Source organism: Myotis nattereri (assembly GCF_964212035.1).
Source record: "Myotis nattereri genome assembly, chromosome: 15".
NCBI lineage: Eukaryota > Metazoa > Chordata > Mammalia > Chiroptera > Vespertilionidae > Myotis > Myotis nattereri.
In genome coordinates this window covers 21,051,809-21,072,203 of record NC_138090.1, presented here as the reverse complement: position 1 = coordinate 21,072,203, position 20,395 = coordinate 21,051,809, and the positions used below count along the sequence as shown (strand labels likewise).

Below are 20,395 nucleotides of genomic sequence, written 5' to 3'. Positions count from 1 at the left end.
AAGGGCCAGGCACAGAAGAACAAGCTGGGGAAGGAAGCACGAACTCCATCTCCTGAGCCAAGCTGATTGCCCGGGAGCCTCGGCACATAGGAGCCAAGGCTGAGCCAAACGGCCTAAAGACTCCTGAGTGAGCTTTTGCTGCAACAAAAAACTTTGGATCATTCTGAGAACCTCCCGGGAGGTACCAATATGTTGCAGTGCGATCCCAGTTCCGATACTGATAGGATTCATTCCAAATAAAGTGTGAACGAGCTTAAGCTGGCTAGCAGCTGGGAAAACCAGAGTAGATCAACTTGCCCTTGAGAAACACAAGAAGGTGCTATTTAATGATGTCACAGATAAGGTTCCTTAGCAGAAATGAGGTAAGGAAGGGCCTGAAGGCAACCGGACCAGCACATATTGCGGGTGGGGAAGTGGGGTGAGGGCCTGAAACCCCAGCTCAACAGATTGCCGAGGGAGGTTCTCGCACGCTCAGCGCTGTGTTCATAGTGCAATGATATGAAACGGCCATGACAGCTTTCAGTGCCAAATTTGAGCTTCCATTCCACAAACCAGGGGGGATAGGGAACACGTACAATGGGGTTCACAGAGAATACTCGAACAGATGAGAGAGATGGTAAAAGGGTTCAGTTTCTTCAGTCTACAACCTATAAAATTTGATGGAAACATTTCTGCCATATGAGTATTAGTTTTGTTTTTGTTGCCATTTCCTTTTCTCACGTCCCTGGCAGTGAATATTTCGGGGTAATTCTCTCTCTGGGAGTACTATTTGCTGGTTGACCTCAAGTTACTATATGGTAGAATGAAACTATACAATGATAAAGTCTGTCCTCTGAAACTGATGCACAGGTACCCACCCAATTATGGCTTAAAAAAAAAACAACTAACTAGATGGTGGGTCTTTGAGATCATCCCATTCAACCTTCCTCATTGGAGATGAGGAAACTGAGGCAGCAAATAGATTGAGAGATTTGCCAAAGACCCACAGTTGATTAGGGCAAATCCAGGAATTTCTTCCTCTGAGCATCAAACAGTAGTTATAATGGGATTGATACAAATGACTGTGAAAAAGGAAGACAATGTTTAAAATGCATAAATAATTGTGTTTAGCATTATCTTCCAAGACTGGTTTCAATATTAACATTATTGTATAACATGGTTACTGCAGCATCACTAGGGCCACTGGACTTATTTCTCTAATTTAAATACAACATCAATGGGCAAAGTTTCACAAGTTGGACACTCTGTCGTGTGAGGTGCTCCTCTAGAGTGACAGTGTGGCTAGAAACCGGCACAACCACACCAGATGACGCACTGAGAAACAGCCCCCGACCTTTCAAAAACTTAATATGCCTCTGAATCAATGCGTCTGCCCTCTGACTGTACTCACAAAGTATGCATCAAGAATGCTCACTGCACCATAGGTGAGACCCAATTTTGAATGAAAATGCAAGAGGGACTGACCTTACAGGCAGCATCACCTGGGACAGCAAAACAAGGAAAACAACCCAAATATCCTTCAAAAAGGGAGACTGGTTAAATAAATCACAGCATAAGAAGATGATGGACTATTACATAGCAGTTAAATACAATGAGGTAGATAAGAAAATGAGGAAAATAAGAAAAGATCTATAGTATTAAGTAAAAAATAATCAAAGTATATTGTGTGTGTGTGTGCAAGTACATACAACCTTTATCTGAAAGAATACACAAGAAATGGTTAATAATATTTACTTTCCAAGAGAAGGACTGGGAGGGGCTTTCACTTTTTACTTAATACCACCCCATCTTGTATGAAGATATAAACCACATGCATATATTACCATTTATTCACTGTATATAATTCTACAAATTACAGGGCCCTGTTTTGTATATTTAATTTAATCCCAAATAATGAATCAGGTGAGATTAGGATAAGAGTTCATTTGAAATACACAGAATTTTTCAAGCAGAAACAAATCTTCCTTTTCTTGACTTTCATAAATTTTCAGTCCAGAACCTCAGACATTCTCTTAAACAAACCATGGTCTACTTCTTCAGAAGGCAAGAAATCTTCCACAGTGTCCAGAAAACGAAAACAGTCTTGGCAAGGATGATCCAACCCCTTCACACTCTGCTCCCAGCTACGTGACTATCATCGCCTCTGCCACCTCCTCCTCCTATTCCCCCTGCCCAGTGTGACCTTTCTCTCACCTTCCCCCTAGTCTTTCTTTATTTTTTGAAAGAAAAATTCTTTTTTAAAAATATCTTTTTATTGATTTCAGAGAGGAAGGGAGAGGGAGAGAGAGAGAAATAGGAACATCAGTGATAAGAGAGAATCATTGATCAGCTGCCTCCTGCACGCCTCCCACTGGGGATCGAGCCCGCAACCCAGGTATATGACCTTGACCGGAATCGAATCTGGGATCTTTCAGACTGCAGGCCGACGCTCTATCCAACAAGCTAAACTGGCTAAGGACCCCCTAGTCGTTCTTGAGATCTCAGCTCAATTACTTCTTTCTCGGGGGCTCTGAATGCCCACCCCCCACCTCCCTGGCGCTATTCTCCATTTTGGAGTACCACATAATTCACAGTACCACTTGACATTATTTCAAGTTTACACTGAGGCTTATATTTCTCAAGTTAAATCTGTCTTTCACTGTGAGCTGAAAGTTCTACAAAGATAGTGGTAACATCTGTTTTTCCTTAACAGTAGGCCCAGTACCTAAGACCATGGTGCACTTCATGAATCTATATATATAATAGCCTAAGCAACCCTTACAACCAGACGACCAGGTGACCAGCTGGTAGGTATGACGCACACTGGCCACCAGGGGGAAGACGCTCAGGGCAGACGCTCAATGCAGGAGCTTCACCCTGGTGGTCAGTGCTCTCACACAGCCAACCTCCCACAACTGGCCAAGCTCCCGCAGTCCCTCCCCGCAACCCACTGGCCCCAATCGACCACAATCAGGACTGGGTGAGACGGCACCAATCAGCCCTGATTGCTGGCCAAGCAGAGGGAACTCACCCGTGCATTAATTCATGCACTAGGTCTCTAGTCTATAATAATAAAAGCGTAATATGCTAATTAGACCGGACGTCCTTCTGAACGACCTTCCAGACAAAGCCAAGGCTGCGAGGGAAGCCCAGGTCCTGGGTGCCTGCCAGCGGCCGGAGGGAAGCCCAGGTCCCAGGTGCTGGAGGGAAGCCCGGGTCCCGGGTGCCAGAGGGAAGCCCATGCCAGCAGCCCAGGGAAGGAAGGCCTACTCTTGCACAGATTTTGTGCATCGGACCTTTAGTATGTAAATAAGTCATAATTGAATAAATGAACTCGGTCTATACTTCACACCAAAGCCCAGTTGCCGGAAGCTAATACCAGCATGTCATAAATGCAAGAAGTTTCATTAAAAGGTTGATGGAACCTTGAGGATTGCCTGCTGGAAATGGCTAAGGTCATTTCCACACACCTAAAGATTTGCATAGATGAGTGCCTGCTGCCAGACAGCTGAGGGCATTTCAATCTACATGTTATTGCCTCCTACTGGCCAAACACCTGAACAGCCGTAGGCAGTTCCCCCAATCTGACAATGGATTCTGTATACTAAACCTTGCCTTTGATATGTATATCTACCTTGCTTTAGGACAATTTGTGTTAATAAAAAGCAAGGGGTCCAGAGAGATGAAAGAACTTGGTTCCTTTAGCTAAGTCTTCTCTGGCTCCCCAAAATGCCTTCCAAAATTATGTTTCGTCTCTAGACTCTTTAATAATTTACAGCAGCCCCTTCTCCAGATTCCTGAACCCTTTGAGATGTTAGACAAGACCCCCGGCACCCAGTGATCATGTTAAAAAAATGACTCAGGCTGTGTCACTCTGGGCTCAAAGCCCCGAATATCTCCCTCACCATTGTCTCTGAGGCCCTGTGTGAGGCCCTCGGAGCATCCCTGCAATCTCCCCCCTTCCCCTTGGCCCCAGCCACACTAGCCTCCCTGTGGACCCTTGAATCCTCCAGGCAAGTTCCTGCTTCTGTGTTTTTCCACATGCTGTTCCCATTGTTTAAAAAGCATTTCCCCTGCCCAGCTGGCATGGCTCACTGGTTGAGCATCAATCTATGAACTAGGAGGTCACAGTTCTACTCCTGGTCAGGGCATATGCCTGGGTTATGGGCTTGATCCCCAGTAGGGAGCATGCAGATGATCAATGGATTTCTCTCATCATTGATGTTTCTCTCTCTCTCTCTCTCTCTCTCTCTCTCTCTCTCTCTCTCTCTCTCTCTCTGAAATCAATAAAAATATATTTTTTAAAAAAACAGTATTTCCCTGGCATTGGCAGAGCTTACTTCTTTACTATATTCAGGTCTCAGATCAAATGTCACACCTTTAAAGGGGTCTCTTATGACCACCCAAACTGAAAGAGTCCACCCTGCCCCTCCTTGCCCCTCATGCCTCTTTATTATGTTTCACTGTATTAAAAACCACCTGACATCAGGGTCGGTTTCTCCTACCTAGAAGGTAAGCCCATGAGTGTAGGGATTTTGTTTTGTCTGAGGCTATATCCGGAGCCCCAAGAGAACTGCAAGCCCTCAGTGACTATTTCCTCTTAGATGTATCAACACCAACATCTACACAAAGATAAAAAAGCAAAACCCAGAGACAGGGTTAAAGTCTGCTCCTTCCTCACCCTAAAATCCATAAGCATAACAAGCTCTTAGTTGTATTCAGGGGCGTTAACCACACTTTATTTTTCTTAATACATGAGCTAAATGAGTAAACATTCGCCAACCTCTGCCTATAGAGCAGACGACACTGACAATGAACTGTAAACAAGTGTGGATGATGGCGAGCCTGCCTGTCCTTTCCATTCATCAAGTAAACAAAGTGAACGTGGCTTTCCATCTAAAGAAAACATTATTCCAAGAGCAATAAACTTTACGCACTGCACTACAACCGCCATGTGTTCCTCCTGGCGTGTGTATTTGACAATGAAAAGACACAGTCAAGTGCTTGCTTACCCATTCTCCTAAAATGCGTGACACGGCTTCATTGGCTCTGCTCATATTCCTACAGGCCAGGATCACGTGAGCACCATGGAGGGCAAAAGACTTGGCGGTTTCAAACCCTATGGTTTAAAGGAAACTCAACATTAGAAAACACTGAATCATGATGAATGGCCTTTATTGAGCACCATACACATCACCCTACTGGTTCTCAACCAGGTTGTGTAGCACCACTGTTCCAAACTGGATGGGAGCGGGAATGAGAAAAAATCTTGCTGACTGGCGGGCTGCATCCATCAGGCTAATGAAACGCTGACAGCCAAATGGAGGTTACACGATGTGGCCAAAAACGAATTCACTTGCAATCCATGACTTCATACACCCCGATCTTACTGAAAATGATGGATTCTGTGTCCCTATGAAATTTCCAGGTGAGAGCAATTATCAGAAATATTTCTCAGCACATTTTCATCAGACTATGTAAAATACGATGGAGGGGAGTAGGGGCACATGGTGGACACAATGCTTAGTCATTCGTTAGCAACCATATTTCCAGTGGATTGAGAGATTACGGACACAATGCTGGGCCAGGCAGGGCTTTATTTATCTAATAAAGGGCTTTATTTATCTAATAAACCAGGTTAATGGCAAACGCCTTACAATTTTTGCCTTTTTCATCTCTGTATCCCAAGGGAATGACACTCAGTAGGATTCAAAAAATGTCTGCCAAAGGAACGAATGGCTCTTACAGATTATTAATAAGCTACAATTCTGGACTACTATAAAACAATCCAAATTGTTTCAATAGTCCTGATGACCCTCTAACTTCCTTTCTAACGAACAGATATTAAAATCCTGCAAAGATTCCACTGCAGATTTGAATGACACTACCTAGAAATCTGTCGGGGGGATCATGCACTTTTCCTATCAAAATTTCTTTTCCTGCCCTGGCCAGATGGCTTGGCTGGTTGGAGTGTCATCTCGTATCCAAATGATTATGGGTTTGATTCCTGGTCAGGGCACATATGTAGGTTGTGGGTTTGATCCCCAGTGGGGACACATATGGGAGGCAACTGATCGATGTTTCTTTCTCACATCAATGTCTCTCTCTCTCGCGCGCGCTCTCTCTCTCTCTCTCTCTGTCTCACTCTCTCTCTACAACTCTAAAATCAATAAAAAAAACATATCTTCAGGTGAGGATTAAAAATGTATATATGTTTTCCCAAACAAACCTGTCAAGTCATGCTACTTCACTTGACAAAATAACCTCTGGCAAAGGACTTTTTATTACCAGCAAGAACATGTCTGACATGACGGCAGCAATGGGCTACTGGTGCAAGCTTGCACCCGCCGGGCTCCCTCGATAATTCTGACTGTGGCTATGGTGAAGCCATCTGTCCCTGTGTCATGGGAAATTGCACTGTGGGTCTTCCATCTTCCTTAAATGAGCAATGCCTCACACACCGCTAGTCTACTCTTAAAGCTTTGACAGGCAACTCCGTCTCCTGATGCTTTACAACTGCCTTTGGAGCAGAAACAAAGCATGGATATTTCAAAAGATGATGGCTTAACAGGAAGGACCATAACATTTTTATAGTAAACCGTATCTCTAGAGTGTGGAGTTAAAAAAAAAAAAAAAAAAAAAGTTGAATAATGCTACCTACTGCGGAAGTCCTGGAGAAGTCCAGGAGAACAGCATCCCCCACTCCCGTTTAATTAGCTAAATGTAGAAAGCTAAGCCAATTCTGCACGATGCCAAAGTTTGCACAAAATATTGAAGGCAGTGGTTTACTAAATTTAATAACCGGATTCGTCTTACAAAAAATTAACTTTATGACAATGCTTAGATTGAACCAGCTTAACTGCACAGAGGTGGCAAGAGTGCTTTCAGAAGAATATTTAAGTTAATAATATAAAGAAAATAAGAGAACACATTTTAAAACAACGCGCGGTGTCAGTTTTCCAGCACTTGTTCCAGCCAATCCAAGTGGGAAAATTCAGTGCCCGTGGAGGTTTGATATCTCCGTCTTGGGTTTTAAGCTTTGCCTACAGACATGAAAGTACCATAAGAGGTAAAACACACCAAAAATATTAAATACCTGCTTATCTTACACTAGTTTTCATTCTCTAGAATGGTAATCACAGGATAAATCAAGCCCATAGGCCGTTTTGTTTGGTCCACCCTTTGTTTCCTTTCCTCCCTCCCTCCCTCCCTCCCTTCCTTCCTTCCTTCCTTCCTAATATGAATTAGTTACCAGCATTAAAAAAAATCAGGGAGATTCCATAACCAAAAGTAGATATCCAACTTCTCTGAAAAAGCTTGCCACACTGGGCCCCTAAACCCCCTTGCATGGGGTTAGTTATTACAGCCGTGGGCAAACTTCGGCCCGCGGGCCGTATCCGGCCCTTTTGGCTGTTCTATCCGACCTGCGGAGCCAAAAGAGCGGACGGTTCTCTTGCTCTCCCCTCCGCTCCTTCACCAGCAGCAGTGTTAACATGGCAACGTCGGGAAACACAGCCGCAGCTCCTTCTTCTGAGTCCAGTTTAAGAACCCATTGCGGCCCTTGAGTCAAAAAGTTTGCCCACCCCTGGTAGTACCATCCTGAAGGCCTCAGTCACCACCCACACCACTGATATACCTGTCCGGCCATGGTGGGTGGGCCTTTGATGCTCAGATGCGCATTACCTGAGGCAGATTCCTGCTAGAGACAATGGCTCAGACAAAACAGCTTCTAATCAGAAAGTTCACATCCAAAAGGGAATCTCAGAATCTCAAAGAATGTTTCACACAGATCTGCTTGAGATGTTACTTAGGCCACCTCAAACCCTAGGCTCTCAAGCATGAGAAGATGGGGACTAGCTGGGCAGGGGAGACCTGGCAGGAGCACTCGGCTTTATGCAGAGAAACGCCAGGGTGAGGACTCGGGCTCTGCAGGAATGTGGATACATGGTGCAAGTTCCTCACCCTCCTGCACACCTCCCAAGTGTCGCTGTATGGTAGCGGGACCTCTGCACCGGGAACCACATTGGGGCCAAAGGATATAGACATGAACCAGACAAGCAGTAAAGACAGGGAGCATGGCAAAACAAGGTCAAGGGTTGGAGATGGGCCCATGAGAACGAGGAACAGGAAACGCAATGGGAGATGAAACCCTGGGCCCCAAAATAAAGCTGTGGGGCTCTTTTGCATGTGGCAGGGAGTGTGTAAAGAACCTGGGCAGGGAGTAGCACTCTTTTATCATTTTTACTGTTATTGTTATGTTATCCATTGAAGATGCCTCTGGTTCTCACATGGAAGAGGGACTCATGAAGACACGAAAGCCATGTGACCAGCCAGGAGGGGTGAGGAGCCTCCGATACTCAACAGCTAAGGGGAAACCAGAAAACCATCTGGGGAGCACGAATCTACAAAGCCTGAGACTGCCTGCGTCTACCTTAGAGAGAGCACCAAGGTCTCCAAGGATGGCAGCTGGGCCACAGGTGAGATTGCCAATTGGTTTACCCAGACAAGGACTACAAAGGGAGGAGTGGTGTGTGTGGCAGTGGAAGGGGAGGGAACAGCGGCCACAGCCAGTGAGACAGACTGCTAGGCTGGATGGACAAGGATAGTCACCGATTCCTCAGGCACGAAGCACGTCTGGCTGGGATCCCAGCAATCACTGGAGTGGGAGCTAAGAACAAGGCCATTTCTCTCCCGACGCCAGGAAGGTTCCTTCTGGTTTGAGTTTTTTAATTTTCTCCACACTGTGGATTTACTTGGGCAGTGTCCCCATTTACTGTAAATTATTATTTTAATTATCATTTTTATTAAGATGCCCAAAGGAGCTGGAGCTTACAGCACCCGTGATTTCTAATGGGTTGTTATTATTAATTTATAATTGTGAAACACTGGAGATAAATGTTACTTGTAGCTGAACACAATTAAAAGGCCACAGAGATGGTGACTCCCTCTCCCTGACCTCCCCAAGAACAGAACACTAAAGCGTCGTTAGGAACCAACCAACAAGTTGCAGAATCTGCCAGCACAAGTCATCTCCCTCCCTGGAGACCTATTGTCACATCGATAAGCTTAATGCCTTTCATCTTGAGTTAGATTTGGGGACAATTCAAATTTAGGGATAATTTTTATGTAGCTTAAAGCAGCGGTTGCCAACCAATGGTCCACAGACACTGGTGGTCCGTGAGATCCGAAAGGTTGGCGACCACTGGCTTAAAGGATGAGAGTTCCTCCTTCATTCTCCTGCAAGTACAAAGACCTACTTTCCAAACTGATCTAATTAATGGGAATGAAACTGCAGTGACATGACACTGACCATGATACTGAACTCTAACTCCCGGGCACTTCTGATGAAGATCTGGACACATGTCCACCACAACCATAAGGTCAATGCCACAGAACAGTAACCAGAGAATCCATACCGCTGTTTCTGCAGTCACCTGAATGACCTGAGTGATCACATTTTCCTCGCACGCCATTTCAATGACATAGTTCTGAGTTCCAAAGAATTATAAATTGTGCCCGCTAAACACTAAACACAGCTGCCAACTCAAGAAATTACAAAACTACACAGGTCTCTCCAGAGGAAAATAAGTCATCACCAGCCCTGGCTTCAATGCATGTGTTATATACAGCTAGCAACAAGTACCACACAGAGGTCCCTAAATCCTCCTGATAACATAAATGGGTTTCGAATATAAATACGTATCAAAGAAAGATACCAATTCACGTGATGAGGATACAGAAGCAGGGAATGGTCCGCTCACGGGGAATATCTTTCTGAAATATCACCATGCTGCACTTACATGCTTTGGGGATGTAATGTTTTGTAAAGCTACATAATAAATTCCAAGTGACTGCCCGGGATCTCTCAAGAGGCAAGACTGACCCCAAGCTGCCTACTCGTGCCGCCACTGAGCTGGTTGAATAAGTTCTCATCTGACCTGCCAGTGACAGGGCAGATCCCAGTGTGTTAAGAACCACAGTGAGAAAAAGGCCCAAAGATTACAATTAACATGGGTCTAGGCAGCCCCAATGAAGGCAGAATCTGAAAGGGCAACTAAACTGCGCGATGTCCGTGTCAGGAAGGGTCTGAGGGAACCAGGAAACTGCATATTTTAACAGGAAGCGGGAGGAGCAGAATTCAAAATGGCTCAACATCATTGGGGGCAATTGGGATATAGCTATCAAATCATACATGGATATGCCCTTGACCCAGCTAGTCCACATCCAGAAATTTATCCTACAAATACACTTGCCCACATGAGCAAAAATATGAGAGGAATACAGTTAGTTGCAGGCTCAATCCCCGGCCCTAATCAGGGCATGTGTGGGAGGCAACCAATCAATGGGTCTCTCTCACATTGATGTTTCTCTCTCTGTCTCTCCCCCTCCCCCTTCCACTCTCTCTAGAAAAATCAGTGGGAAAATATCCTCGGATGAGGATTAAATATATATATGGAATGTTCAACCTGTGTTGTTTGTAACAGCCAAAAGCCTGGAATCCACCTAAATGTCCATCAGTGAGGTTAAATAAATTACACAGCAGGCAGAGAACAAAATACTCTTCTGCGGTTTAATAGAATGAGGTGACATGAGATGGAGACACAAGAAAACATCTGCATGTTGCATTAATCAAGAAGAAAAAATATCAGAGTACAGAACTGCATGCAGGTATGATCCCACTGCTGAAACACACAGGTAGGAAAGGCATGTGCTTAATATGCGTTAACATTGATACTAGTACTTGGGCAGGAAAGCCATTGGTCAGGAGCAAGGAAGACTTATTTTGCATTTGAGAACATCTAGGCTATTTCAATTTTTTTTTAACACATGCATGTATGCCTATTATAGAAGGAAGCTAAAAATAAAAAAAACCTGAATGATATCTAGTTGATCATTTACAGGCCTTTATAAATGTTAATACAGAGAAGTGAAGGCAAGTGGGAATGGAAAGAAATCTACCATATTTCTATTCCAAACAACACATTTTCTGAGCAGGCTGATGTTTAGAGAAGACTTTTGCAGGAATATAAGTTGGAGGACAGGGGGGGCATTATTAGGTGTTGGGCACTAAACCAGGTGAGAATACATGATCTCATCTAAGATACACGTCACAAAAACCCTATGAAGCGTCATTATCATTTCCTTTGTGAGAAAACCAGCAGCCCCAGAGGTTAAGAGATTCACAAGATCAGAGTAAAAAAGGAGGAGGATCCCCAAGGGGTGTGGCCTGAGTTCAAAGCAGGTGGCCCCGATCCAGCCTCCAAACCACCACACTCACCACGTGGGGTGAAAGGCACAAACTCAGAGCTCCTCGGGCAGGACAAACCATCTGGGAACACTGCCCACCAGCCACTGCCTGCTCACTGTATCCCTGAATGTGACTTACAGAATCTGATGTATACTCTTTGTGACTCTGAGGAGGTACGTGTACATTCTTCCCACTGGTTTAAACTAAACTTACCGAGCAGCTGTCCTTCTGAAAGAGGCAGAAATGGTCTCAGTGTCAACAGCGGCCAATTTCTTCTCTGTGTCCTTATGTCAAGGCAAAGAATGGAGGCCCCTTCAGCTACTTTATTACATAAACGTACTTAGTTTATGGACTCCGGCCCCAAACGGTGACACATTATCAAATTATCTTCTCTCTCATTTACTATTTCATCGCGGCGCTCAGAATTGACACCATCCTCTGCTTTCACAAACACTTCTCTGTGTAAGCCCTCTGTGTGCATAACTAATCCGCAGTAACAGCTTCTCTCCACATTCTCCAAGGTCAATAACTTACAAGTGCGGGCTTATTTCAACCCTGTCTCTATGCTTTCATTAAGTAAGGCATTTTACATGGGGCACTCTGAACACCATAGCCATTACAAATTTTGCTCAGATTTTTATTTAATGTCTAGAAGGCTTCAATGCCAAACTTTAGAGGACTATCGGTATTAAAGTCTGAGCTAGGGAGCCCTCCCAATAAGAAGAAAGGAACACCACATTGGATTTTTTAACAAAGCATACATGGCACATTCATAAACTTGGCCCAGAGCTTTGAGAAGAAAAAATTAAAACAGGATGAAATAGAAGAAACAAAAACAAAGGCTTCTGGGTAAAAAATAAATAAATAAATAAATAAATAAATAAATAAATAAATAAAAATTATCTAGCTGATTGGATGAAGAGACCACTATGTCTTTAAAGGCTCTCAACTACATGTGTGGGCATTAATCATGGAAGGAATACCATGGCTCTATTGGTTCAAACCCAGCACCTGCTGCCTGGCTCTCCTTCATGTGCTTCTGAGAGCAAGCCATTGTAACTAACAAATCACACACACACACACACACACACACACACACACGGTGCCGCCTCTCATAATCCCACACTCACAGCAGTATCCACTAAGAGAACCAAAGCGTTTCTGGTTTTCAGAGGTGGAAAGATTTACTCTGAAGTTAGGCTTTTTTTACTTTGATGGATTAATTTACAGCCACTTCAAGAGGAGGAGAGACCCACCTCGGAATCTGCAGGCAGCTTGTATCAGGTTACTGAGTGGTTCATTGTTTTCACAGCTGGGCCAGGATTTCCTTTCAGGACTGCGGCCTCCGTGGCTCTGTCCTCTGCCCAAGATGGGGTTCTTTGATTTAGAGCAAACGGGGGCGGCCACGAAGGTCCTGCTCCTACTCTGGCCAAAAAGAGGCCCCTTTCTTTTCTTCCTTAATTACCAGCGGGGCCACGATCAGCCTGTCTCCCAACGTATTTTCCACTCCTGTTAATTAAGAGGTGCTTCGGAAGGGATTGTTTACAATGAAAAACCTTCTTCATTCCACCCAGAGCTTCCAGAAGTGAAAGGCGTGCTCCCTCCCGCATCCTCAGGGTTGGCAATATGACTGCCTCACCACCCCTCGTTTGCGTGTGTGTGTGTGTGTGTGTGTGTGTGTGTGTGTGTGTGTTTAGATCAACCTTGGCTCTCACCACTTTAAAAAGTGGTATATTACGTTGCCTCTTAAAAAGATTAGATTCCTTATGTTCCCAAAGTCATGAGGAAAACTTGGCACTTTCCTGAGGCGTACTTTTAAAATGTCCAAACTGACTTTTCCTTCTCCATCACGTACACCTACTTAAGATGCAATTTTTGGGAAGTATGACTTAAATTCTGTCGTGGAAGCTAGATGTGAGGGATGGGTCCATCAACGCTGAGCCCTCTGGGTCAGGACCAGAAATCAGTGACTCCTACAGCTCCTTACTCAGTAACAAATCAGTAACCGAGATTGGTTAGGAAGCGATAACAACTGAAATGAAAGATCTGCTCAAACAAAATGTAAAGAACTTTAAAGCAAATTGAGTTTCACTGAAAACATCACATTAAAAGGATAAGCCTTACCTTGTCATATTAGAAAAAAGTATACCTGATACTGTATAGAACCAGGTCACCCTCTTATATGACGTATCTAGCATCATCACTTTCAGTTTTATCAAGTCTGACAGTGGTTTTGTCTTGTGTATTTCTGTTGTCACTTTTTTTTAAAATACAAACACTGACATCATCTCCATTCAACTTAAAGATATATCGGGTGTCCCAAAAATATGTATACACACACTTTGAATAATTATAAAGGCAGTGTTTACAAAAATACATTTTATGTTCAAAATTAAGCTATCAGCTGTTCAAGTGTGTATACATTGGGGGGGGCACACTGTATATAATTTTAAAAGCTAAATAAATTTTTAAGCAATAATAAAAAGTAAAAGTAAAAAAGGTTTGGGGCTTGTGACTTGGAAACCTGGGTTCAAAACCAGGCTTTGCCAATTGCCAGCCTGAGTAAGTCATCTAAACCTCAGTTTCTTCATATGTAAACAGGGATGGCAATGCACCTGTGATGTGAGTTTTCAGGGTTAATGAATGGCAAAAAAGAAAGAAAGAGGAAGGAAGGAAGGAAGGAAGGAAGGAAGGAAGGAAGGAAGGAAGGAAGGGAGGGAGGGAGGGAGGGAGGGAAGGAGGGAGGAAGGAAAAAGAAGGAGGAAAAAGAAGAAGGGAAGGAGGAAGGGCGGGAGGATCATGGATTGCAAGAAAGCTCCTAAAACTTGATTTTCATTTAGAGGAGGCTCCAATAGTTATACAACTTTTAATAAAATTCAGTCTCATAATCATTAGAATCATAAAATTTGTGTAGTAATAAGGACACATAACAGTGATTATAAAATTATGAAATTTTTGCCTAATTGAAAATTGACATTTATAAACAAAATGTCACCTTTTTCCATTTATAATTAACAAAAATCCGCCCTGGCCAGTTTGGCTCAGTGGATAGAGCGTCGGCCTGTGGACTGAAGAATCCCAGATTCAATTCCGGTCAAGGGCATGTACCTTGGTTGCCGGCACATCCCAGTGGGGAGTGTACAGGAGGCGGCTGATCGATGTTTCTCACTCATCGATGTTTCTAACTCTCTATTCCTCTCCCTTCCTCTCTGTAGAAAATCAATAAAATATATATTTTTTAAAAATCCTACCAAATACAGGACTACCTTATATTTTTCCTACATATTAAGTACCCTGTAGATATTTAAACAGTAAATGAAGCACTGAGTTTATTGTTAGTTATCATTCCTAGATAATGCCATAATGGAATCTAAATCATCTTTTTCCAATTCAATAGAAGAAATATTTAGTGAGTAACTACTATTCTCTAAAAACAGCATCAAAAGAGCCGTAAGTTTCTATTCTGGTGAGTTCTCTCGTGACAAACAGTCCCCAGCAGTCCTGGGGGAAGGAACCTACACTGGTTCTCAGAAGAAGTAAAGAAAATCTCCACTTCCTCCCACAAGCCAGGGAGCACAGAACGAGAACAAAGAACCGTTACACACTCAGTGACCACAGAGCCTGGGTCCCCAAGGGAGCTACCATTTGCTAAAGAAACTCTCCCTAAACAAAACGGACTGGCTCGGATGGGGAGAGGAAGGCTTTCGTTTTCAGTTTGATAACATTTTGTTTTGGAACACCATGCCGAGGGATTGGTGAAGCATACCAATTTTAAAATCTATACCTCTCAGGAAACATGTAATCTAACCATCAGCTGTGATCAGGCACCTGCCTGGCGTGAATGTCAGAGGCTCAGAGCGCCTTCCAGGCGCGGCTGACTCCGCCTGACTCCTGGAGGCTCAGCCAGCTGTGGAGTTGTGTTTGGCTCCCACCATGCAGCTGCTGTCTCTGGGCCAAGACAGCCCCAGTCGGAGTCCCCACATAGGTAATATGTCTAATTAGGGATTAGGCTCAACTTCCATTCAAAGAGAAGAGAGCGCTCAGAGCTGGGGAAGGCATCGGCTGGGAGAGAGGACTCCAGCTTGCACAGAGCTTCCATTCAAACGTTGCGCCAGGAGGGGTCTCTGCCCCCAGCAATGGGAGCCTGTGCGATTGGGCAACAGCCACAAAGATTCTGATGGAGATTCTCCTTCCTAGATTAGATAGCTTGAGGAGGCATTCTCAACTAGATTTTTTTATTCAGCTCAAACCGGCAGCCTGCCCCTCAAGCACATAATGTTTCAAAGGCTCTGTTGGATAAGGTGCACTAGATTTTCTTCAGGGCTTAAGACAAATACAGAAAAGGAAATAGGCATGGAATCAAAGAAATTTCTTAAAGGAAAAGCAGATTAGGAGTCACACTGATTGTTATGGGCTGAATTGTGTCCTCTTAAGATTCATATTGAGCCCTAGCTGGTTTGGCTCAGTGGATAAAGCATCGACCTGAGGACAGAAGGGTCCCAGGTTTGATTCCGGTCAAGGGCACATGCCCAGGTTGTGGTCTCGATCCCCAGAAGGGGGCATGCAGGAGGCAGCCAATCAATGATTCTCATCATTGCTGTTTCTATCTCTCTCTCCCTCTCCCTTCCTCTCTGAAATCAATAAAAATATATTGTTTAAAAATTAAATAAAATTCATATTGAGTCCTGGTGTGACTGTTTTGAAGATGGGGCCTTTAAGGAGGTAATTAAAGTTAAGTGAAAATGAACAAACAAAACAGAAACAGACCATAAACACAGAGAACAGAATGATGGTTGCCAGAGAGTAGAGGGGCTGGGGGTGAGTGAAAAAAGGTGAAAGGATTGAGAAGTACAAATTGGTAGTTACAAAATAATCACGGGGATGTAAAGTACAGCAAAGGGTTATAGTCAATAATATGATAATAATTAAGTATGTTGCCAGGGGGTGGGTGTTTGAAATATCAAGGAGAATACTTTGTAAAGTATATGATTGTCTAACTACTATGCTGTAGACTTGGAACTAATACAAAATTATAGTGAATGTAAACTGTAACTGAAAAGAAAAATTTAAATTTAAAAAAAAAAGGTTAAATTAGGTCAGAAGAGGGGAGCAATCCAATGGGACGTGCATCCTTATAAGAAGAGAGACACAGGGATGTGTGCACACAGAGGAAAGACCATGGGAGGACACAGCAAGAAGGCAAAGAGAGAGGCCTCAGGAGAGACCAACCCTGCTGACACCTTGATCTTGGACTCCCAGCCTCTAGAACTGTGAGAAATAAACTTCTGCTGTTCAAGCTACCCAGTCTATGGTCGTTCTTTCTATAGTAACCTAAGCAGACTCATACACTGTGCTTTAGACCAGATCAGCTCAGTCTAAAAGGAGAAAAGGCAATGTCCCCTAAGCTTCTCAACCACAGGAAGTAAGATGGGAGAATTTACGTCATCCCTAAAAGAGGTCAGTCACGGAGGTGGAGTAAATGAGACTTCTGTTGGAAATCTAACTTCTCCTTGGAGTTTCTCTTAAGAAAACTGAAAAACATACCTGCAAGTGAAAGACAGATCTAGTTCCTTGCTACTCAAACAGTGGGAACTTGTTAGAAATGCACCTTCTCCAGCCCCACCCCAAACCTGCTACCTGCTGAATCAGGGACTGTGGGTGTTGGGCCCAACAATCTGGGTTCTAATAAGCCCTTCAGGGGACTCAGATGCCTGTTCGAGGTGAAGATTCCCTGGCCTTGTCAATGCCCAGAACTCACCTCCTCTGACAACACACCGCTGTATGGTGCACCGTATGGACACACCACTTTTACATCACAGTCCCATTCAACCCTCCACACCACGGGATGGGATGCTATTATCCCCACTGTGCAGATAAGAAAACTGAGTCTCAGAAAAGCCAAAGTCAAACAGCTAGAAAGGTAAGAAAGTGGGCTCCAGGCCCCGACTCTCTAAAGCCCCTTACAGTTTCATCCCTGGCAAAGTCAGTCCGTTCTCTCTCTGAATGTTGCCTCTTCCCTCACCGCACTGCCTCTTCCTCACACCATCTTGTCAGGGCTACTCATTGGAGTCAGACACACTTGAGTTACAATCCAGCTTCTGGCACTTTCTGGGAACCTTAGAGTCTTGAGAAGGATGCTGAATGTGCTTGACTGAATTGTGTCCCTCCCCTCCCCTCCCCCGCCGCCTCAAAATTCATATGTTGAAGTCCAAAGACCCAGTATCTCAGAATGTGACCTTACTTGAAGATAGGGTCTTTGTAGAGGTAATTAGGTTAAAGTGAAGTCATTATGCTGAGCCCTAATACAATATGACTGGTATCCCTATAAAAAGGGAAAAACTGGGCACAGCATACATATGGGGAGAGCACCATACGAACAGGAGCATGGCCATCTACAAACCAAAGAGAGAGGCCTGGGTCAGATCCTTCCTCCCAGCCCTCAGAAGGAACCAACCCTGCTGTCACCTAGATTTCAGACTTCTATTCTCCAGAACTATCTATACTAATCAAAGGGTATATGCTAATTAGGCTGGGAGACCTTCTGGATGTCCTTCTAGACAAAGCCATGGTGGCAGGGCTGAGGCAGAGGTGGTTATGGGCGATCAGGCCAGGAGGGGAGGGTAGTTGGGGGTGATCAGGCCAGTGGGGGGTGGGGGGAGCAGTGGGGAGCGAGCAGGCTGGCAGGGGGTCCAGTTGGGGGTAAGCAGGCTGGTGGGGGGGGGCAGTTGGGGGTGAGCAGGCCAGCAGGTAGAGTGGTTAGGGGCAATCAGGCAGGCAGGCAGATTAGTGGTTACGAACCAGCAGTCCCAGATTGTGAGAGGGATGTCCGACTGCCGGTTTAGGCCCAATCCCTATGGGTCCCAGATTGGAGATAGTGAAGGCTGGGCTGAGGGACACACACTTACCCCCTGCACAAATTTCGTGCACCGGGCCACTAGTAAGACAATAAACTTCTACTGTTTAAACCATCCAGCATGTGATACTTTGTTACAGAAGCCCCAGGAAACTGACATACTTAACTTCTATGAATCTCAGTTTTTTCATCTGTCAAAGGGGAATATGAAGATATATGCTTAAAAAGCTGTTAGGAAAATCAAATGAGATAACTTGCAGAGTTCGTGGCAAGGAGCAAGTTCTCAATTCATTAGGCTTGTGTTTAATACAACATTAGCTAAAACATTCTCCATGTGATTTATATCTCATATTCTATGGAAATCTAAAAATTTATGAAGTCTAAATAGAATAAATTAACCTTAGCTTCTCTAGTAGCTATGCTATTCAACAACTACTAGCTGGTGCCCAACTCCTTCCAAAACGTAGTACATAATAAACACCCACATACAACATTGTAATTAAAAATAATATGGAGCCCTGACTGGTTTGGCTCAGTGGATAGAGCATCGGCCTGCAGACTCCAGGGTCCCAGGTTCGATTCCAGTCAAGGGCATGTACCTTGGTTGCGGGCACATCCCCAGTGGGGAGTGTGCAGGAGGCAGCCGATCGATGTTTCTCTCTCATCGATGCTTCTAACTCTCTATCCCTCTCCCTTCCTCTCTGTAAAAAATCAATAAAATATATATTAAAAAAATTAAAAAATTAAAAAAATTTTTAAAAATAAATATAATATGGAAATTGGGGGAGGGGTGATACTGACAAGTTGCCTGGGAAAAAGGCAGGAGGAAAATTTCTGTGGAGATGTACATGTTCTATATATTGACTAGGGGAGAAGGGTTATCTGGTTGTATACTGTGTCAAGAGTCATCCATGTGTATAATCAAAATGTACTTCAAAAAAGTTGATATTTTTTAAAAAGTAAAAATGTGTGCTCATATTGAGAGGGAAAAAAACAAACACCAAACAACTGATCTACCAAGAATCTGAAGTTAGCTGGTTATTCAATTGAATATGTAAATGTTAATTCTGAGCTTCCTGACAACCAAGGTAAAGAAGGGAAATAGAATACTTCACAATGCCTTCTTTATGAAATGAAGAAAAGCATACCAATTCTTTAGGAGAGGTGAGCTTTGTTTCTTAACAATTGTGAAATTTTGCCAGAGGAATCCTTTTATGAGAAACATGTGTTAATAGGATAAACCATGGGTTGGCAAACTTTTTCTGTAAAAGGTCAGATATTAAATATTATGGGCTTTGCAGGCAGTATGATCTCTGTCACAACCACTCAATTCCACTGTTTTAAAATAACATGAAAGCAACCACAGACAAGCAAATGAGTGGATGTTCCAGGGTACCAATAAAACTTTATTTACAATAGCAGGCTGGATTTGGAGGGCTGGATTTGGCCAGTGCACTATAGTTTGCTGAGCTCTGGAATAAACAATGCACTTTTAACATTCAATTCTAAGTTGACCTAAAGCCAAACAATAACAAGATGTGGAAGGATATGAAGGTGACCTTGACCTGTAGATTTTCTATGAAAGCAAATGTGAATAATTACAACAGCCAAGTCAAGAAACTATGTGGATAACAACCACAGAAAATTTAATTTTAGACAGTTTATAAGATTCCATGCAAGCATCTATAAAGAGAATCTCGTTAAAATAAATAAAAAGAAATTTTTAAAGTATTCAATTTGCATCAAAATCTTATTACACTGTTTGTTTCACCCTGAATTTCATTCAACTTACTATAACTGCATTCATTGGCTTTTCATTGCAAAGCTGGATATTTAACTATAAACTACATCCTGCCTCTCCCTTTGTGTGTAAAATTGACAAATGTGTTGTTTTTGGATTCCAGAACTCTGGAGAAAGCCAACTTAAATGAATTAAGATGACTAATGTGTTGATTCTGTTTCCAATCCAACAAAATGTTAATGTAAGAACCCATGTCATATGATGCTATGTGTTTTAGTTCAAATTTAACATCAAATATTGAATAAGGCAGTTTCTAAGCAAATTACCAAGCTAAAAATATTCCTTCGGCGTAGCAAGAACTCCATCTTGTTTAAGTAAATGGAAATTTGAACATCTTTGCTCAGATCAGCCTAAATAAGAAATTAGAAAAATGCAAACCTCCATTACAGTCAACAGCATTGATTCCGTCTCCTGTGTGTGGAAAGGAGCACAGTACTGTGTATCAAGGAAAAGGACTCACTTAAGGTGGTTCAGCCATAATCATGACTTCAAACAACATTCTATATGCAACAAA

General features: G+C 43.4%; 1 protein-coding gene across 2 annotated transcripts in view; it reads right to left on the bottom strand.

The window, feature by feature from the left end:
* Positions 1-20,395, bottom strand: part of WWOX (WW domain containing oxidoreductase) — a 931,628-nt gene that overhangs the window by 879,495 nt on the left and 31,738 nt on the right. For both annotated transcript variants that reach the window (XM_081107852.1, XM_081107851.1), the window contains exon 5: positions 4,992-5,098. In XM_081107852.1, the coding sequence (XP_080963978.1) occupies positions 4,992-5,098 (107 nt within the window). The remainder of the gene's footprint in view (positions 1-4,991; positions 5,099-20,395) is intronic.